The sequence below is a fragment of the Pinus tabuliformis genome, chromosome 6 (genome assembly GCF_031772625.1).
Source record: "Pinus tabuliformis cultivar Carrire ecotype Pingquan chromosome 6, CPIR1, whole genome shotgun sequence".
Taxonomy (NCBI): Eukaryota; Viridiplantae; Streptophyta; class Pinopsida; order Pinales; family Pinaceae; genus Pinus; species Pinus tabuliformis.
Window position 1 is genome coordinate 468,591,822 of NC_142292.1, and position 22,689 is coordinate 468,614,510.

The 22,689-nt window shown below is 40.5% G+C and overlaps 1 protein-coding gene across 1 annotated transcript; it reads right to left on the reverse strand.

Moving 5' to 3' along the window:
- Positions 1–10,014: 10,014 nt before the first annotated feature.
- Positions 10,015–10,992, reverse strand: LOC149259352 (uncharacterized). The gene has a single exon (XM_089453946.1). The coding sequence runs from the start codon at positions 10,990–10,992 to the stop codon at positions 10,015–10,017; it is 978 nt and encodes a 325-aa protein (XP_089310072.1).
- Positions 10,993–22,689: the final 11,697 nt, after the last annotated feature.

Below are 22,689 nucleotides of genomic sequence, written 5' to 3' on the forward strand. Positions count from 1 at the left end.
TGAGACCAGTTGGAGGGACTCTGCGCCAAGATCACCACGCCAGCAGAGTGACTCGAGGGTGAGTCACGATGTTTGTGTTGGGGGCCTGTTGGGCATCGGATCCCCCCACAGTATGTTTTGGGCCTCAAAGCCCAGGTTTTAGTCAAATGTATTGTAAGACTCCGCGAATTGCAGGCCAGAGTGCAAAGTATAGGTTGAGTCATAGGGTTGTCCTCCCTAAGTTTTGTAATGTAATGTAATGACATGTCAGCCTACCCATGGTCCGCGGATCATGGGATTGTATAAATAGAGCAAGGCTCTAAGTTGTAAGGATAGCTAATGAGGGAGCAGAGGTGCGAAGAAAGAGAGAGAGAGTAAGAGTCTAAGTGTATTGGGTCGTAGTAGTAGGAAGAGGCTTTGTAGTTGAGTGCGTAGAGGCCTAGTAGAGTCTGCAGCTGAGTGCGCGGACCCCTGCAGTTGAGTGTGCAGGGCAATATCGAGTCTGTAACCTTGAATGAAGAATAATAAATAGAAGTTGATTCCAATTTTTTTGTGTTTGATTATATATCGCATTCTATACATTTATACTATTTTGTTCATTGCACGCACTTATATGAATGTTGGATATACTGCTAATTATCACTAGTCTTACATAAATAAGTTAAGTAATCAGGCAATAATAGGGTAAATAATAAGGAACTTGGGTATAATACGGAATGTGTTGTGAGTAGGGTTGCGCGAAGGCAACATTACAGGTTGCAAGGGACTAGTAGATGAACGTAGCGACGTGGGTCAAATCACGGACTGCCAAAAGCTCATCAGACATCCCCAAGGTGTGGAAACCTGGTTCTAGCACCCTCCCATACTACTTCGGGTGAGACCTCAGTCCGCGCTCTGCGGACTTTTGCCGAAAGGGCCAATAGTACCGGGATTTGTTTAGCTAAATCACCTTTGAACCTAGGTCAGGCCCATACCAACCAACAATGTGTTTTTGCCACACATCAGATTACCTTTGACAAAAAAAAAAATATAAACTCAAGCCGAAGCTTTAGAATTGGAAATGAAATTAGAAGCCTCCCAAATAGGAGATATCAATGCGGGTATGAATCAGATTCAGAGGCAGCTAGAAAATTTGACTCTACAATTACAAGATATAAAGAAAAGTAAAGAATTTTGCGACAAAGTGTGGTGTACAAAGTGGAAAGCAAAAGGTCACTCTAAAGAGAAATGCCCACTTTTTAGAAATTACATGGCTAGTGAAGCACCTAATCCTTTGAATGTTGGAACTATCTTATGGTGTGAGATATGAAATACTAGGGGTGAAAATTGCTCTGAATATTGCTATTTGTTGCAAAAATATATGTAGACTGAAAAAAATTATTTTGAAGTTCTTTAAATTGGTGGGACATGATGAAAATAATTGTCGAGCCTATGAATTGATGATGGATTGTGGTGTTGGTATATATAGAATGCAAGCTTAAGAAAAAGGATATCAAGGAAGTGGATAGCGCGGTGGTCGAGGTGGTCATGCAGGAATAGGTTGGGTTTGTGGAGCTGGTCAAGGTAGAGGTGAGATTATTTGTTACAACTGCGGTTAGGTAGGTCACTTCACAAGATATTGTCAGAATCTAAATATGACCTGTAATTATTGCAAATCATTTGATCATGTAATTGAAGAGCGTCCAGTACTTATAACAAAAATGAAAGAAAATAAGAATCAATAGCTGACACAAAACATTCAAATTATGATTGCCGAACCAAGGTCTGATGAAATTTTCATTAATATTGTAACAAGGAGTGGAGCTACGACTGGAAATGACGAAGAATATGGAAAGAAGGAATTTGAAGTTACATGGGTTAGAAAGACTACTGAAAAATCCCCCGTGTTTGATATTCACAAGGAAAAATAAGTCTTTATGGAGGTGACGAAATGTTTTATGGATGCAGGAGCTTCGACATCTAGTGCACAACCGAAACAGAAGAATAATAGTGACATAATAGTAGTTACAACACAGGATATTGATCTAGGTATTTTAAAGTCTATCCTACAAATTTTCATGAAGTTGTTAAGAAACCAGAAAGTTGTAGAAGGACTGCAAGAATTGATAGATCTTTGTGCATCTAAAGAAGTATCGCAGAGTGAGATGTGTGAAGTTAACAATTTACATAGACAAAAGAGAATTGGAATGGAAATGAAGCTTGGTGCATAAATAGGAGAATATGACATGGACGAGGTTAATTTAGATCTAGGATCTGGAGCTAATGTCCTTAAAAAGAAAACATGGGAGTTAATGGGTAAACCGAAGTTGCAACAGTCACTTATTCAGCTAATAATGGTGAATCAACAAAATATTTTTCCTCTAGGAAGATTATCAGGCATTATAGTGGACATTGAAGGGGTGGGCACTACTACCGATTTTGAAGTCATCGAAATTTTGGATGACTATAAACCCTATCCTACATTACTTGAACTGGATTGAGAATTTTCCAACATCGCTATAATGAACTTAAAAAAGAGGCAAACGATATTTGAAAGCAACAATATGAGAGTTATCATTCCCTTGGATCCATAAAAAGGAGAAAGGTATACTAAACCAGTTAAAGAGGAGTATAAAACAACTAATATAGATAAAATCTACCAAGTGACAATCAAAGAAGAGGAATGGATTAACCCCACTATAGATGGTAACTTGAGTTGGGAGCATGATAGTTCATGTGCTTCAGATTCAAAGGAAGAATTGGAAAATTGGAAAAACAGGTTACATGAAGTGTCTACAAGGTGATGTGGAGGGATCACTAAATCACTTCGTTGTATAACTTCTAAGGTATGTAATTTGCCTTACTCTGATGTTTTGGGTGATATAAATAATTTTCTTGAAGAATATGAAGAAAAGGTACCATAATGTAAAAGATTGTTAGCTCTAGATATAACCCTAAGAGCTACTCCTGTTAGATGGTGGGATACACATAAGAAGAACATATGAACTTGGAAAGATTGTCGAAGGTTGATATGGATAAGGTTTGGTTAGGTAGAAACAAAGTTGGCAGATAAATATGATGTTTAAATTGATCCTAGAGAGAACATCTAGCTTTGCATGACAGCATGTAAGAGATTCCATGAGAAGAATGGGTGCATGGGTTCATCCATACATTGGAGACAATTCCTCAAAACTGGTATGCAAAAACAAAACTTAGACATGGTACTGCGAGCTGGGAAAATATGGTTGATGGGTTTATATTGACATTTATCTTTGAATATGATTGACCATATGTAGATTCAACACTTCAGATAGTTAAAAAGAATATTATTGAGAATGAAATTCCACTCAATTGGTAGCCTGATTGGGATGCACAGCTAAAAAATGTACTGGAAGGCTACAACATCATTGTAGAAGAAGATGAAGACTCTCACGTTATTGAAATAGAAAAATTTGAAGCCTATCGTAAAGTGAATGGACCTAAGCTAGAAATGCCTTATACAAAAAAGCCATTGAAGACAAAGAATGTAAATATAGGATCAGAAGAAGAGCTGAAGTTTGAAATGATAGGAGATTATTGGGATGAAGAAACAGTCAGCAAAGTGATAGACCTTATGCATGAATACCAAGAGTTATTTCCCATTAAGTTTTCAGATATGAAGGGAATTGTAGGAGATTTGGGAATTATGAGGATTCCTCTAAAGCTGGATGCAAATCCAATTAAGCAAAGGTCTTATAGACTAAATCCAAAGTACAAAGAAAAAGTGAAGAAAGAACTTGAGAAAAGAATAGCAGCTAGAATCCTTGAACCTGTGGAAGAATTAGAGTGGGTAAGTCTTATGGTAGTACAAGAAAAGAAAACACACGGTGAAATCAATATTTGTGTTGACTTAAGGAAGTTAAATGATGCATGTCCACATGACCATTTCTCTACTCATTTCATTGATGAAGTATTGGACAATGTAGGAGGTCAGAAGGCCTATTCATTTACAGATGGATTTTCAGGATACCATCATATTAGAATTGCATTAGAGGATTGACATAATACCACCTTTGCTACAGAATGGGGGTCATACCGTTATACAGTGATGATTTTTGGATTGAAGAATGCCCTTGCCATATTTTCAAGAGTGGTGGTTCCAGCTTTCAAAGAATATATTCACTAGTTTTTAGAAGTATACTTCGATGATTGGACAATATTTGGGTTATTAAAGAAACATATTGCAAGCTTAATACTGATGCTCGACACATGTAGGCAATATCAGATTTCTATGAATATCAAAAAGTGGTTATTTTGGGTACATTTTGGTATATTGGTAAGATATATTGTTTGCAAGAAAGGATTGATGGTGGATCTTGTGAAGATTTCCATTATTGTGAATTTACCTCCACCGAAGATAGTGAGGCAGCTTTGCACCACATTGGGACATACAATATATTACTGGAAATTTATCAAAATATATGCATAGATAAATGCACCTATGAAAAAATTGCTGAAGAAAGCTGTAACATTTCTATGGAATGAAGAATGTCAAAAGAGCCTCGACACACTAAAAGAAAAAATGGTAACTGTGGGTATCTTGGTTTTCCCAGACTGGAATAAGGAATTTCATGTTCAAGTGGATGCTTCATGCATATATTTAGGAGTAGAAGTGGCAAAACCTGGTGTAGGAGAAATCGATCATCCCATAGATTTTGCAAGTAGGAAACTATCTAAAGCAGAGAAAAACTATAAAACTATAAAAATGGAAGGACTAGATATATTATATGCTTTACAAAATTACAGACATTATTTGTTGGGATCACATTTCAAGTTGTTCACAGATCACTCCGCACTAAATTATTTGGTCAATAACCCTGTTTTAGGAGGAAAATTTGTATATGACTATTATTATTTCAGGAGTATGATTTTTAAGTTGTTGTTAAGCTAGGAAGACTAAATGTTGAACCTGATCATTTGTTGAGGTTTGAAATAGGAGAGGAACCAACGAATTTAGAGGACAATCTTCCTGATGCACAACTATTTTCGATCATAGTAGAAGATGATCACTTCGCTGATATTATTCAGTTGTTAACCACATGAATGGCCCCTTCATAATACACTAAGCATCAGAAGAAAGAATTGGTGGTTAAGGCAACATATTTTTCACTAATAGCAGGACATTTGTATAAGTTGGGACTAGATGAAATACTGCGAAGGTATGTTCCTAAGCATGCAAGACATATAATTCTAATAGAAGCTCATAGTGGCACAGTTGGTGTATATTATTTAGGGAAAGCATCTGCGCAAAAAAAATTTAAGAGAAGGAAAATGGTGGCTTACACTACATAAAGATGCAAAGGAGTACTGTCAAGCTTGTGATATCTTCCAAAGGACAGGAAAACCTTCAAGAAGAGATGAAATGCCACTAGTGCCACAAGTAACATTGCAGGATTTTGATAAATGGTTTATTAATTTTGTTGGACCTATCAATACACAAGGAAAAAACACTGGTGCGAGTTATATAATCACTATGACTGATTATTTGACAAGGTGGGCCGAAGCACAACCAATGAAGGATTGTAGCACAGAAACTGCTATGAAGTTTATCTTTAAATACATATTGTCTAGATTTGGGTGTCTAAAGATATTGATTTATGACCAAGGGTCACATTTCTTGAATCAGACCACTGAGGCATTAATTGAGGAATTTCAAGTTTACCACCAAAAGAGAACTCTTTATCATCCTTAGGAAAATGGAACTATGGAAGTATTCAATACTTTTTTTGGGAATGCAATGACCAATGCATGTAATGTAAATAGGGATCACTAGGATCTGAGAATTCTAGCAGTGTTATGGGCCTATAGAACTACATGCAAAATGCTTATAGGTCATACACCTTTCAGATTGGTTTATGGGAAAGAAGTTGTGATGCCCATGGAATACTTTGTGTCGAACTTAGGAATTGAAGCTTTCACAAATATGGCAGACCTTGACATAATGGAAGAAAGGATGTCACAGATACATTCTCTGGAAGAAGACAGGTTTATAGCAAGATTTCCTCAACAAGTACAAAAAGCAAGAGAAAAGGCTTGGCATGACAGGCACATTAAGCAAAAGATTTTTCAGGTAGGAGACATTTTTCTCCTCTATGAAAGTAAGTTTGTGAAGTTTCCAGGGAAATTCAAAACACACTAGTTAGGCCCATATGTTATTAAGAATATTAATCATGGAGGCACAATGCAGTTAGTGAAGTTAAATGGAGAACTAATGTAGGGAAAAGAAAATGGGAGTATATTGAAGTTGTATACGGACAACCTTGTCCCTTCAGCTTCACCCTAAAGAATAAAGAAGTAAAGTCTTAGTGTCACATGCTGTTGAAAGTGGAAACTGGACTATAAACTATGTTGCAGAGAGAGCTTTGACGAAGAAATTACTTCACGATAGTCGGGAATATTTCGAAGTTTGGAGGAAGACCGTGACATAAGAAAAAGGTACGCTACAATAGGGGATGTGTCAAAGTTCACAAGAAAAGTAGAAATATGACCATTAAAAGGGAAAAGACATGCGCATAGTTGCATTTAGGACAACAGAGTGAAGAATGTAAGGATAGATATGCATATAATGACGAAATCTGAATAGATTCGAGAAAAAATCAAATCTAATCATGAGGTTCGAAGGCAATTTTTTTTATAAATAGTTGATTCCCACTCAAATTTAGAATTTTTCTGAATCAAGAGCTCAAGTGATTATAGTGCGAAGTAGTTGCAGGAGGCTTTGCAGTGTATGTCGTCTGAGTTATCTTGGGAGGCGATTGTGTGAAATTTTCACAAGAAAGGATTGTTTGGAGTTATGGAGTCTGCAACAGTAGTTGAAACACCCATAGTAGGAACACCTACAATAGCATCACCATTGCCACAAAAACAACGTGTAGAAATTCCCCCTGTAGATCAACAGATTATGCAATATACTAAAACACAATACAAGATCTACTTCTACAACACTTTACAGAATCTTAATCAAATTGAGCAAGATCAAGAGAACAAATATAACTGAGAATGAGAAATCAGTCACACATAACACGAAAGAAATAACCTGGGGAAGCCTCAGCCTAAAACCCCAATCTCTGTATTATCATGCAAGTGGAAAATAGTCAAAGAATTACACAAAGCCTTAGCTTGGAAGCCAACTAGCACTCAGTATAATCCCTCTGCTACTCATAGACAGTCAAAGGCCTCTCACAAACCTTCTCCTCTTCCCTCCAAGCCTCCTATTTCCTTGCGTAGTTTTTCTTGGGGTCTAGTGCTTCCACACATGTGAATTCCCACCTCACACTGCTCACTTGGCCCAATAGTAACTATGCAATCCTGAAGGAGATAAATCCTTTTGCATAGATGAGTTTCCTTTATAGGAAAAATCCATCCAACTAATAGTACACTATCCCTCCTCTAATCTCAACTAGGTTTCTGTCTGAACTGACATGCATGAGTTATTTATGAGAGAATATTCAATTATATAAAGTGCAACAGTTACATGCATGCAAGCATTAACTAACTGAATTCACAATTAATTCAACAAACTGTTTGAATTAATCTAACTAGACTTGACTTAGTTAACTGAGCCAACTAATTACAATTCAATATTACAACTCATCCTTATCTCTTTAACTGATGGATAAATTCCTCAATTAACGGAGAAATTGTTGCATGTCCCCATATAGACTTCATGTTTGATTTTCCCTAACTAATTAACTCAAGATGAATTAATTAATTATTTTACAAATAGCTGCTAAGATCAAATTCGAATTTTACTTCTCTATTTTAGTTCAAGGACTAACTAAAATAGGAATCCATCTTGAACTGCTAAAAATAACAATGTTATTTTTAGCACTTCCATTTTTCATTCCTTGTTGCTTAGTCCAACACTAGTACCTGAACTTCTATTTATAGTAGTGCTATTTTTAGCACTTCTATTTTTAGCATTTATTGTTGCCATTTTCAACACTCCCTCTCAACAAGAAAGACTTCAACTCGAACCCAATCCTGAACCTTTGGAATGTCTGCATGCAACACTTCTTCCAAGTGTGGATGCTCCAACAACTTTAGAAACAAGTAAAACTCCCAACTGACCTCTCTGTTGGGCTAGAAACATACTTTGATGCTAAAGCTCCCTCTGCTACTAAAAAGTGCTCCCTCTCTAACCTTTGAGCTATTGCAACACTCCATGCATCTCGCGCCGTTGCACACCTCTCTGTGCCATCCCGCACTTGTGCAACACTCCTATGCCTCTCGCATTGCTGCAGCCTGCTAGCTCTACGTTATCTTGGGATTCCTGCATTGTAGCTCTCTCTGCCGCTCCATCCACATCTATCTCTACCCAATCAGCCAGTCCTGCTACTCCTCATCGGGGCTCCTATAGCAAAGTTGAATCAAAGAGGTTGGGTACCTTAAGGATCCTACCCCTATTCTAGCCTTCTTGGGATGCTCACTCCACATCGCCCCACCTCTGACCTCAAGGTATGGATGCATGTGATCCCTCTGCCCACTTGGCTCAAAATTTCCCCCTACTGGAGGACTCTGCATGAGTGGATTCCTCCACTCGGTCTCCTCTTGGCTTCTCTAGTTGTGGCTGCTCCACAAGCTCCTGAAGCTGCTTCACCAATCATGGCTCCTCCACAATCGTTTGAGACTTCTCCTGTGGCTGCATGTTGAGAGGTAATGTACTCTCCCTCTCATCCAACAAGTTTCCATCAGTTTCCTTGCTCCTTAAGGCTTTGCATGCATCTTGAACCTTTTTTTTTGTGTAAATAAGCTTTTGTATTAACAAGTGTAACATATAGTACAAAACTTCTGCCGAAGCAGATTACTGGCTGCATAGCAGGCCTTACTCGATAGCAACAGAGTGAAACAGGAAGAGAGAACTATAGTAGACATATAGAACCTAGTGCTGCCGAGGAGTACACCACGCAGGGTGACTTGGGCCAAAAAAAACTGGCTATCACAGAGCTGGAAAAACAGTAACAGAAAAATATAACAAAGTCCAACAAAGGGACATGGAAGACTAATCAGAGTTGTTGGGGGGGTCAGGGGCTGCATGCACCTCACTGTGCCTGGAAGCCTTAGCCTGGTGAACGCACGACGGACCTCCCTTCTGCGGATCAGCGGGCTTGCTGTCCTGCTCAATAACTTTCCGGAGGAGTTTGATCAGAACAGAGAGATTTTTGCTAATTGAATCCATCTCCTGATGCATTGCGCAGAGTTTAAACTCGCTGCTCTCGACCACTGCCATGTGGTCCTTCGTCATCGTGGCTGCAAACTGCTGGAGCGTGTGAAGCTGGTCCGCCTGTTGTCCCTGAACGTCCATTGCCTTTGCCAAGATGGTCTTCATGCGCCATGATTCTGCCTGAGTACGAACGAATTGGGTTGCTCTAGTGCTAGGCTTTCCAGGGTCATGCAACCAGTCGACTTCTTGGCTGAGTTGATGATCAGAGAGCTTGGCTTCCTCTTCCTGCGCAGAGGCCTCCAAATCTATGATTTTCCGCTTATTCCTCTGAGATGTTCGTCGCTCGAACAAATCTCGGGCCGTCTGCAAATCTCTGTTTGCCGACTGGTTTCGGCTGCTCTCGCCCGCCATGAGAAACCTTTCGTGACTGATACTCTCCTGAACACTAATGCAGAGATGGAGTCTCTGCTTCCTAAGCGCATAAAACATGATGCTCCAAGAGAGTGCAGGAGCAATTATATAGAAATTGGCGGGGAGGTTTCGGGCAGGGGAGTGGATCGCGGTGTGTTCATTGCCTGTCCGATCACCATAAATGTAGTTGTGCGAAAAATTGGAGGGGCTTTTCATTGATTGGGAATGTTTGCCTTCGCTATCTCCTGCTCGGTCTTGAGTGTGCCACATGTCCCTCCGTCCAGCGCTTCTGCGGCGGCCTATGTCATCCTGGATCATGAACCTGTACAAATCCCTGTAACCTGCTATGCTCATTAATGCCCTCAACCGGCTTGTCCTGCGGTAGTTGTTAGGAGTTGATGGCACCAGTCCCGTCGGCCTATCCATATACTTATGAAAATTTGTTAATCGGATTGCCGACCTGCCCTTTCCGCAGCCGCTAAATCTAATCGAGCGAGTTGAGAGCATCGGTCTTTTAAATGATGATTTTCCACCATCTGCCAACAGTTGTCCACCATTTCAGCTGGGTGTTCGATCCCGTGGTTAGCCAAGTGGTCGGCGACCGAGTTTGCCTTTCTCCTTACCGCTTGGAAGATGAGGCCTTTCATTCCTCCAAGCAGTTTCCCGATACTGTCTGTGACCATGGACAGGCGCCAGTGCTTAGTTACTTTGCTTATTGGAGTGCCCCCGTATATTTTCTTTGCCACTGCTATGGCAATCTCAGAGTCGCCCTCAATTACTGCGTTTTCTGTTTGGTTTCTATGGAGGATTTTTAACCCCTTTTCCATTGCTGCGAATTCCATTTCGTTATTGGTACCCTCACCCAGCGCTTTGCTGTATATATGGAGAATTTCGCCTGACTGGTTTCGGATGATGCCTCCTATACCAGCTGGGCCCGGGTTACCTTTCGAGGCCCCGTCGAAATTTAACTTCAGAAAACCTTCAGGGGGCCGAGTCCATCCTTTTAGTGTATTGTTGATGTTCTGTTGTTTGGCCTGGGGGACGAGACTTTGGTCGGTGCAAATGTTGAAGGCATTTAGGATTCTCTGGTCCTCCGGCGAGATTCGGCTGGCTGGGTCGGCTTTACTTTTTACCAGGATTAATTGGCGGATGTTCTGAAATAAGGTAATTCTCAAATGCTCAATATTCCTGTGTTCGCTTTGAAAAATCCTTCTGTTTCTTTCTTTCCACAATGTCCAAGTAATAAAACCTGGTAGAACTTTCCATATATTGTTGATTTGAGGATTTTCTGAATAATTGCTTGGCCAATTGTTAATGGTGTTATGGATGGAGTCCAAGTCTCTGCTGTTTTGCTGCATGATAGCTTCTATCTCTTGCCAAATGTGGTTTGCCCACTCGCAGGTATTGAATAAGTGGTTCATGGTTTCTGCGGCTTGGTTGCACATAGGGCAAAAAGAAGGACCTTCAAAGCCCTTTTTCTGCAGGTTTTCCCAAGTGAGGGTCTTTCGCCGCATGAGAAGCCATAGAAAAGTTTGAATTTTTGGCCAAAAGAGGGGATCCCAAACCTTGTTGAACCATGATGCGTCCTCCCCCTGCTCTGAGAATTCCATCTGCCTTCTGGCTTCTTTAAGGGTGAAGTTGCCATTGCCCTTCAGCCCCCATCTCAGCTTGTCCTCATCTGTGGTTATTCTGATTTTTCGTTTGTTTAAGATTAGGAGCAGATTTTGAAGGTTATTATTTTCTTCATTAGGGCTTTCTGCATCTGGGAGGGACCATTCTCTCCATTCCTAGTCCTGGCTATCGGGGTTCCAGTATTGATGAATGAAGTGCTTTCCCCTGTTCTGACAGTTAATTTTGTACGCTTCAAGATCTGGGTTTTCAAGCTTTGGGTGCTGTTGCCAGGAGTCTTCCCAAAAGAGGGCAGATTTCCCATTATGGATCTCCCAAAAACTGTGTTCTTGAATTAGGTTTCTGTTCTTTTTTGCCAAATTTCAAATTGGGGAACCTTCTGGCAATTCCTGAAGTCTTATGAGGTCCTGGTCTCTGCAATTAGGAGTGTATTTCTCCTTCCAATTTCTGGCCCAGGGGAGGTTGGTCTCCTTCAGCCAGCGCCACCATAGCTTTGCTCCACCAGTTTTGTTGCTAATGTCGGGGTCAATTAGGTTTAAACCTCCAGCTAGTTTCAATTTACAGACCTTATCCTAGGCCACGAGAGCCCATTTCCTCTTCTCTGCGCTGCCACTCCATAAAAAGGATCTTTGAATGGATCGGATTTTCTGCAGGATGGCTTTAGGCGCCAGGAGGATAGAAAGCATATACTGAGGGATGGCCTGCAGAATGGCTTTAGTTAAAACTAGGCGTCCCGCAAAATTAAGAGCCCTGTGTGTCCAATGTTTGCATCTTTTTTCCATGTTTGCTATGAGCCTTTCCCAATGAAACTTTTGCCATGGCTTGGTGGTGAGCGGGGCTCCCAGGTACTTCGAGGGTAGAGAACCTTTTCGAAAGCCTAGGATGCTGGTAAAATGGTTCTGAATTGAAACATGAGTATTAAAGAAAAAAATAGTCGATTTGGAGTGGTTTATGTCCATACCTGATGCCATGTTGAATAGAGATAAGATGGATTTGAAAGCCTTGGCATCTTTGACAGTTGGAGAGCCATGCAGCATAGTATCATTGGCAAACTGCTGGTGAGTAGTTGCAGGGGTGGAGGGGAGGGGGCGCAATCCATTAATTTTCCCTTCTGCTTTGGCTCTGTGAATATATCTGCTAAGCCCTTCCATGAGGATCACAAAAAGGAAGGGGGACAGCCGGTCTCCTTGCCTTATGCTGCGGGAAGGAGAGAAGGGGGCCGAGGGGGATCCATTAACCAAATTAGAGAAATTTGTTGACTTGATAAGAGCGAGAATCCATTTGATCCACCGAATGTCGAAACCAAAAGCACTTAAGGTGGCCTCCAGGTAATTCCAATTCACTTTGTCGAAAGCTTTTGAAAGGTCGAGCTGATTCATCATACCAGGGATTTTTCTGGATTGCAAAGTATGTATCATCTCCTGAGCCAAGAGGATGTTGTCCAGAATTTGTCTGCCTTCCACGAAGCCTGATTGCTCCTCCGAGATGATGTCAGGGAGGATTGGTTTAAGTCTATTAGCGATGACCTTAGAGATGATTTTATAAATCACGTTGCATAGAGCTATGGGGCGAAACTTTTCCGGAGTTCGGGCTTCCTCTTCTTTGGGGATTAGGGCTAGGAAAGTAGAGTTTAGGGCTTTAAGAATTGAGCCAGATCGTCTTGAATCTTCAACTACTTCCCAGACCTCTGTTTTGACTGTTTTCCAACGAGCTTTGTAGAAGTTTATAGTAAAACCATCTGGTCCCGGTGCTTTATCATTTGGCATGTCTTTAACAGCCTCCTCCACCTCCTCCATTGAGATCTTTCTTAACAAAGAGGCATTTTGTGCTGGAGTAATGATTTGGGGTATGGCCTGTATTATTTCCTCTCTGGCTTCCGATCGATCTTCTTGAGATTCTTGGGCAATTTGCTTAAAGTGACTAGTAAGCAAAGTTGAGATCTCATTGTGGTTTTGAATAACTTCTCCAGATGCATTGGTAAGCTTAAGGATTTTATTAGCCCCCCTGTAATCCATCGTCGATCTATGGAAGAACTTTGTGTTTTGCTCTCCCTCCTTCAACCATTGGATGCGAGATTTTTGCTTCCAAAGGATTTCTTCCTGTTGGCAGCGGAGCTGCCATTTCTGCATTAGGATCTTTTCCTGTTCATTTGAGTCCTCCCTGTTAATCCCCGAAGCCCAGTCTTTATGAATTTGACTTAGTCGGTCTTCTATATTGTGCTTTTCCTGGAAAATATTACCAAACTCGGTTGCATTCCAATCCTTGATTTTGTGTTTGATGTGCTTTAGTTTGGACTGGAGTTTAAACATTTTGGTCCCCCTTATATTCCTGGGCTCTTCCCACCATTTTTTCAACAGATCTGGAAAATTTGGGTGAGTTAGCCAGAATTTCTCAAATCTGAAAGGCCTGTTTTTGGGGGTCTCTAGAAAGGCAGCTTCCAGGGCGATGGGCCAGTGGTCTGATCCCCCACTGGGGAGGATATCAGAGTCAACTGTTGTTCCTTCCAGTAAGATGTTTTCTGAGATCAAAAAACGGTCAAGGCGAGAGGCTATCCTATTTTCTCCTCCTCTTCGGTTGTTCCAAGTGTAGAGCCCATTTTTTGGGGGGATGTCGACCAGTTGGGCAGATTCCATGAAGTCAACAAAGAGTTCTGAGTCTTTATTCAGTCGCCTAAGGCCTCCTTTTTTTTCCAGGAGGGAGGTAATCATGTTGAAATCCCCTCCCATTATGATCTTTGAATGTTGGTATCTTAGCTTTAACTTCATTAGCGAGTTCAGGAAAGAAATTTTATCTTCTAAACGCTGTGGCCCATAGACATTTATATAGAGGTAGGTTTCAGAATTACCTGTTAATTGAAATTCTGTGGCAATGTATGATCTGGTAGCTTCCATAGAGGTGATTTCGATTACTCTATAGTCCCAGAGGGTTGCAATGCCTCCTTCCCATCCTTGACTGGCTATGTCTATATATTTGATAGTTTTTCCTAGCTTTTTGGTGATGTTCTCCAGCTGATTAGTGGCACACTTTGTTTCCTGAATGAGCATAATGTCTGGCTTTTCCTGTTGTAACTTCCTCTTGAGAAGTCTTTGTTTGACTTGGCTGTTGAGCCCTCTTGTATTCTAGGAGATGATTTTCATTAATAATGATGAGGTTATTGGTAGGACGGGAAGGCGTGTAAAGCCTTCATTTTTCCTGAATTGATCATTACGATACCCAAATCATGAAGAACCTCTCCATTTGTCCTTCGGCCTCTTCTCTTGTTTTGCTTCCGTCCTAATGAATGAAGAAAAAGGCTTTTAGATTGGTTACCTGTGCCTTTCATGATTCCTAATCTTTTCTTTTGCTTATCTAGCTCCGCTTGTTGTCTTGCTATGAAGAGGTCGCTGATCTTCTTTATTTCTTCCTCCGGGATATTTTCTAGCCCTTGTGTTCTCCAGTGCTTTTCCATGTCTGGCAGATTTACCCCTTCTTTTTCTAGAACTTCATTGAGTTCCAGATCTTCGCTTCCCCCATCGCTGGTTAGCATGTCTGTGTCTTCATCTCGTTCATCTGCTACTTCATGCGTTTGTACTTCTGTATTTTCAGTGGTTTCCTCTGCATCCGTTGATCTGTGGTCTGTCATATTTTTTTGAGGAGCTTCTGGTAGCTTTGTCTCTTTGTTGTTACCTTCCGAGTCTGCTTCTGAGTCCAGAATGCTGAAGGGGTTGAGGGTTTTGCTGGGATCTATCACTGCTTTGTTTATTCTTTTCCTGTAGGCCCTTTGTCTTGATTTTGGCTTTTTAAAAACCTCCTGGTTCTTGGCTGGTTGCTCAAGCTTGGCATCTTCCACTGGTTTGTTTAATGGGCATTCCCTGACAAGGTGACCGTGTTCATGGCATTTCCTACACCGGAAGGGGATCTGTTCATAGTCGATGGCTTGAAAGTAATCTTCATCTCTGAACTCTAGCCACAGTCCTTCATGTAAGGCACCTGAGACATCCATTTCGATGTAGATCCTGGCATAGGAAGTGTACTTCCTTTGCATCGTTGCCTCCGAGGCTTTAATGAAGGTGCCAAGTCGGTCTCCTATGAGCTTTAGGGTCGCTAGGCCCCAGTAATCGATAGGTAATGAGAAGAGGCGGATCCACACAGGGACTTGGGTGAAGGTTTCCTTTTCAGGCACGAAGTTCACCTTCCATGGCCTCATGTAGAGGCCTGCTGATGAAAGGAAGTAAGGCCCTCCATCGAAGACCCTATCTTTGTCTTCTAGGTTAGAAAAGACAACAGTAAAAAAACCTTTAGCTCCAAGATGTAGTTTGACATCACCTTTTGGTCACCAGTGCTGCTTGATCCATTGGCAGAGAGCTCTTTCTGTTGGCCACAGTCCCATAAACTTACATATGATTGCATGCTCCATCATGTGGTCTCTGTAGGCCTGAATGTCTGGATCTGAGAAGACCACACGGAGGGCTTCCTTCTTTTTGGGTTTGCAGACTCCTTGCAGGGTATTTTTGGGGCTGAGGTTGGAAGCTTCCGTTTTATCCTCATTTTCTATAGGGCGTTTTCCCTCCCTATGTTCCTTTTCTTCATCTGACGGAGCGATTATTGGATCTGAGCTGTTTTGGCCTGCTTTCGGTTTGTTCCCGTGCTTCTCCTGTCTGTCACTGACTTTTACTGGCATCTCTGATCCGTGATTTGGATCTTTCTGCCACTGGGTTGCTCTTCCGCTGCTTGTCCCAGAGCTGTCTTTTCGGGCTTCATACCCAGAGATATTGAAACCTTCATGTGCTTTGTGTTTCTGCATGACTATTTGCCTGTAAGTTGGGGTCCCAGTGGACCCCCCGTCTGCCATTTGTCGGGCCAGTACACGGCCTCTGAGAAGAAGATCAACTAATCGGTCTCTGTGCGCTGCCAGAACTGTTGGTGAACCTGTTCAGATCAGTGCTAAACCCTAGGTGCAGGGTTTTCCTTGCAGAGCTCCATTCCCCACTTGCATTTCTAGTACATGCATCTTGAACCTTAAGAGCATACAGGTTCTTGAATTGTGAACTAATCTGCTTCACCTCTCTCGTGATGATGTGTCTAAGGAAAACCTTTCCCTTAATGAAGACTACATCATAGCCTCTGTCTTCCAGCATCACGATCAACACCAAATTTTTCTTCAGTCTTGGTACATACTTGACATCGGTCAAGGTAATGCGAGCTCCATGCTCCCTCTGAAAAAAAATTGTGCCTACACCTGAGACACTATACTTTTCATCATTACCCATCGTGATCCGCATCTGGAGATCCTTCTCCTCCAAGGTACTGAACAAACTCTTATCACCGATCATGTGGAAAGAAGCTCCACTGTCAAGAAACCAACCTCTTCCCACCATGGATGAAACCATGCATGTGAAAAGTGTGAAATCAAACTCAAACTGTGAGGTCAGTGCCTCACCTTCTGATCCTTCCATGCATCCCTTCTTGGATCTCCTCATTGGAAAATTTGTAGCAAAATGGCCCACCTCATGATAATGAAAGCATTACACTTTCTATTTTTCAAACTTCTTCCCACCATGGGAAGAACTAAAGTTGGAATGATAATCCTTCTCCTTCCCTTTCTTTGCCTTATTTGCTAAGGAATAATTTTCTTCATCCTCATTGCATGAAGAAGATCCATCTCTGGTGCTTCTTCTTATCTCCTCCTACATCAGATCCGACCAAAGTCATTCCCAATCTGGTAGTTTTTCTCTTCCATTAACCGAGTCCTAGTAGCTATGCTAGCTCTTAGGAAGACCGAGGAGTGCAAAACTCACCATGTCATCATCAGCGGTTGTGATCCCTACACTTCCAAGCTCATCCCTGTAGGTGGTGAGCTTGTTCAGATATGTAGAGATCAGTTCACCCTTTTCACACTTGATCTTACGAATCTTGTCTTTCAGTGCCAGCTTCCTCTGATCGTTACAGTTTTGATATAAATCTTTCAATTTTTTCCACATAGAAAACAATGTCTCCTTCCCATGGAGGCTCGAGACAATGTGATCTCGAACTCCCTCTAGGAGGATTCTCCTTGCTCTAGCCACACATTTCTTCCATTCCGCCAGTTGAGTAGCATCAGTCGGCTTGGGGACTTCTTGATCAATGAAGTCCTTTAGACCGTTATCCTCTAATACTACCTCCATGCGATCCTTCCAAGCTATATAATTCAAGCTGCCATCAAGGGAATACTCGAGCCTTAAACCACCGAACGCCATAGGTGAAATTGAGATGTGATAAGAACTCAATTTCTATCTTCAGGAACCACAAACTTCGAACTTATCCTTCTTGTATGCTATTCTTTGCCATGATCACCTTTGCTACGATACCATGTAAATTTTTCTACAAATCAGCTAGCTCTGATACCATGTAGAAATTCCCACTGTAGATCAAAAGATTATGCAATATACTAAAACACAATACAAGATCTACTTCTACAGCACTTTGCGGAATCTTAATCGAATTGAGCAAGATCAAGAGAACACATATAACTGAGAATGAGAAATCAATCACACATAACACAGGAGAAATAACCTGGGGAAAGCCTCAGCCTAAAACCCCAATCTCTATATTATCATACAAGTGGTTAATAGTCACAGAATTACACAAAGCCTTAGCTTGGAAGCTAACCAGCTCTCAGTATAATCCCTTTGCTGCTCATTGACAGTCGAAGGCCTCTCACAAACCTTCTCCTCTTCCCTCCAAGCCTCCTATTTCCTTGCACAATTTTTCTTGGGGTCCAGTGCTTCCACACATGTGAATTCCCACCTTACACTACTCACTTGACCCAGTAGTAACTGCACAATCTTGAAGGAGATAAATCCTTCTGCATATATGAGTTTCCTTTATAGGAAAAACCCATCCAACTGATAGTACACTATTCCTCCTCTGATCTCAATGGGGTCTCTATCTAAACTGACATGCATAAATTATTAATGAGAGAATATTCAATTATCTGAAGTGTAGCAGTTACATGCATGCAAGCATTAACTAACTGAGCTGACAATTAATTCAAAAAACTGTTTGAATTAATCTAACTAGACTTGACTCAGTTCACTGAGCCAACTAATTACAACTCAATATTACAACTCATCCTTATCTCTTTAACTGATGGATAAATTCCTCAATTAATGGAGAAACTATTGCATGTCCCCACATAGACTTCATGTTTGATTTTCCTTAATTAATTAACTCAAGATGAATGAATTAATTATTTTACAAACAACTACTCAGATCAAATTCGAATTTTACTTCTCTATTTTAGTTCAGGGAATAACTAAAATAGGAATCTATCCCGAACTGCTAAAAATAACAATGCTATTTTTATCACTTCCATTTTTCATTCCTTGTTGCTTAGTCCAGCAATGGTACATTAACTGCTATTTATAGCAGTGCTATTTTGAGCACTTCTATTTTTAGCATTTCTTATTGCCATTTTCAACACAACGATAGTCATTAAGAAAGAAGCAAGCCAAGGAAGTAAGAACCAAGAAAAAGCAGGACAAGAAGCTTGCCAAACATGTGAAACCTCAAAAGAAACTGGAGCAAGTCAATATTGAAGAAGATGTGGGGGAAATTCAAGTAGAGGAAGGTAGCACAATGTTCATCTCACCGCATCCCTCATATATTCCACCAAGGAAGGCAAATGCAAAACCAGTGAAGGATTCCAAAGACATGAATTATGGGTGTTTATGCTGCTATTTCCGGAAGCTGTGTTGTTTTTAGGAGATATTTTAGGAAAACTTTCGTAGCTAAAATTTTCAGATTACAAACTTAATGACTGGAAGTAGTACCCATATTTCATACTATACTGGTACTTTCAGTAGTCTCACTACTCAGAGAATGGAGTGACTCGATTGGAACCAATGGATTGGCGTAGTCAAGACTGCTTAATATGTTGAATGTGTCGCACTTAAGCATAAATTTAGAAAACACAACATGTGTTCAAAAAATGTTGGTATTGATACATGATGGACACCTGTCGATGGGGAATAAAATACTCATAGACCAAATTTTGATCTGGAGGTTCACGAGGTACCTGTACCAATGGCAACACCTCGCAGAGGAATTCATGGGAAAGGATCAGGATTGCACTTTGGCAGAAAATATGAAGAAGTATGGGTTGATCAAAGACAACATGGGCTATGACATAAACTCAATTAGTGACCAAGCAGTCTAGTTCTCTACACATATTCTAGCTGGAAAAATTATGATGAAATGTCGAGCAAATGAAGTTCCTGTGCCAATGGCATCTTTAGTTGCGCAATGTGCAAATGGAGTCCAGTATAATTGGCTGCATAATTATGGGAGGAATTCTTGGACGAATGCTGCGAGGTCCAGGAGAGGAAATGCAATTCCCTTCGGTGCCTTCAGATGTATGTGAGAGCGTTAGGTATGCTTCGTTGTGGCAAACCACTCAAGAATTGCGGGCACGGGAGAATAAGATATTTTTTTATATTATATAAGATGGATCTACACATGCTAGTAAACCAATACCCACACCTCTCACCAAATTTTCATAAATAGTATAGCCATGCGGCGAGGTTCAAGGCAGATTTCCATAATTTGTACATACAAGTGTGTAGAGATGCGGAGAAGGAATGGAATGCGTTACCATATATGGTAAAAGAAGATGATTTGGTAGAAGTAGTACAGATATGGCCTGTAGATTGGATGAATCCACTAGAGGAGGTAGGAGACAGTGAGACACAAGAAGAAAAGTTGGACACTTCGCAGCATGGCGAAGCCAGCAGAAAAGACAAGGAGCGGAAAGTAGAGGAAGAGGAAGATGAAGAAGAACATTGTGAAGAAGAAAACCATGACGAAGAACATGAGGAGGAACCTCAAGGAGGTGAGGATACGAATAAGGAGAAAGAAAAGGCGGAAACATAGAAAATTATCGTGGAGAAGAGAAAGAACGAAGGAGAAGCTACCAATAATAACAAAAATAAGCATAAGGTGGATAAATCAAAGAAAATCACACCAATGGCCCTAACTGAAGGTGGCCTGGATCAAATTGGAGATAAGGTTTAGAAGGTAACAATGGAATCATGGAATAGGGTAGAAGATCGCTATGGAAAGCTTATTACAGGTGTGCAACAGAGTATTGTAGAGCTAAAAATCTTGGCACAAGCATCTAGAAAAAAATTTCATATAGGCCAAGTACTTCACCCACAAAGATTGATTGAAATAACAATTGGGATTAGGATCATGCAGATACCTGTCAAAGCTTTGTAGTTTGAATCCTCTGAAGTAAAAGAGAATGAAAAAGGCTGGGATTATGTTAACGTGAAAATGGAAGCGTTCCCTATTCAAGTATTGCATGAACTACACCAAGGTGTCATACATGAGTTAAAGGAGAAAGAACAATGCACAAAAAATTTGAACATCCATGTAGAACAAGAGCATGATGCCTTGAAGAAACAATTGGACTAGGCCATCAAGGACAAAGAGCAGGCAAAGCTAAAACAATAGAGGCTGAAAGATGTGGTGAAGCCACTTTCACTGAAGTGCCGGACATGGATGCCCACGAGGCGGAATCCATAGAGGATAAGGTCGCGAATCTCAACCTTACAAGTAAGGAATCTGTTGGGTCCCTATAATACGAGTGATTACCCCATTACTATTGTAGTTGCATCCCTTATTAATATTATTGTGCCCCTATTATACCCATATTGTTATTACTGTGCCCCATAGAATCCCTCTATTGTTATTTTTGTGGCTTTATATTATTATTGTTAGGTCGGCTAGGTTATATTGTGACTCCTTAGACTCCTATATATAGAAAGGAGGTTTTGTCATTTGAATCATACAAGAATTGTTCATTTATGTAATGTAAAGGAGGTTTCCCCCTCGAAGAGGCTGGATTCTAAGGTGTTGATCTATCTTTTCTATCTTTTCTTGAGCTAGTTTCATAACATTTGGTATCAGAGCTTTGGATTCTAGGGTTTCACTGCTCCAAATAGGTCATCGTGGAATTTTCGTTATAACTTTTTTTCTGCGACATTTCAGAATATAAAAAAAAACCCATTTGAGAAGACATCACGCTAAACCTCAGATCCAAATTTTAGAGCTTTTCACGCTATATTTGCGGAGATATGATCTGAGGAAGTTGGTCTTTTTGTAGACTCCTGAATTACATTCCAAACAAGTGACCTGGGGAGAATCGTCATAACTTTCTCCCTGAGCATCGGATTGAAATTTCGTAAGAAGTTGTAGAAAGAGGACGGACTGTGGTTTCTTATGGATATTTTTCATAGCCAAAGGTTGAAACAGTGAATCATGGCATGTCGTACAAGTTCGCTCTAATGAACAAGTCTATAATCAAGTCACTGTGGGAGATTTCGCATAACTCTCCCTTGGAGAATCCAATTTGGGTCAGACTGGTGGCATTAGAAAGAGGAAACAGAGGGCTACTTTAGATCGCAATTTCAGAACTGGATGATCAGAAAGTACAGAGATACATCAGAGGCAATATCGAGCTCCTACAAAGTGAAAAAAGGTGTGTAGATTTTTTAAAATTTTTGCTTAAGCTTGGATTGAAAATTTAGTTTGAAGGATTTCAAAGGGCATAGTAGAGCATTATTATCGGTAACTGATGCCTCGAGGAAAGAAAATGAAAGCACCTAGTAAGGAACCTGAAAGCTCTAGCATGACTCATGAAGAAGATGAAGAAATGCTACATGATATATCAAAATTACAAGAACAAGTGCAGCAAATGTCACTCTCACAAAAGCTAACAGAAGCTAAGATAAATGGCGTGGAATCTAAGATAAAGGGTGTGGAAGCTAAGATGGATGATTTGAAGATAGATTTGAAAACATATTTGAAGAGAGACATGGCAGATTTGAAGACAGATTTGACAAATTTTCTACAAGAAATACTTAATAATGGTGAAAAGGTAGTAAAGGAAACTCATGATGTGAGCAAAAGAAATGTTAATCATGATTTATTAGAATCTAATGTGGGATCAAAGACCCACCATATTCCAAAAATCGATATGAGGAAATTTGATGGCAAGGATCCCGCAACATGAATATTACAGATGGAGCAATTTTTTGATCTCAATAATGTGCAAAACACACAAAAGGTACGTATTGCAACTTTATATTTGGAACCAAATCAGTTTGTATGGTATCAATGGCTTTGCTCTCGTAAACAAATTATCACTTGGGAAATTTTTACGGAAGAATTGACAGCACATTATGAGGATACAAAAAGCAACACTTTTTTTAGCCAATTGATAAGTCTCAAACAAAAGGGTTCAATAATGGAGCACATTGAGGAGTTCCAAAAATTGAACATAAGGGTAAAAATATTCCAGAGGAGCATAGGATTGATGTGTTCATAGGGACTTTAAAGGATAATATCCAACATGATGTTCGCCTTTGGGAACTTGATTCATTAGAGAAGGCATTCAGGTTAGCAAGAAAAATGGAAAGCAAAATTATGGGACCAGGAAGCATACCACTCACAACTATAAATATGGAAGT

Coding starts and splice junctions, on each gene's coding strand:
- LOC149259352 (XM_089453946.1), bottom strand. CDS start 10,992: ATGAACCACTTATTCAATACCTGCGAGTGGGCAAACCACATTTGGCAA.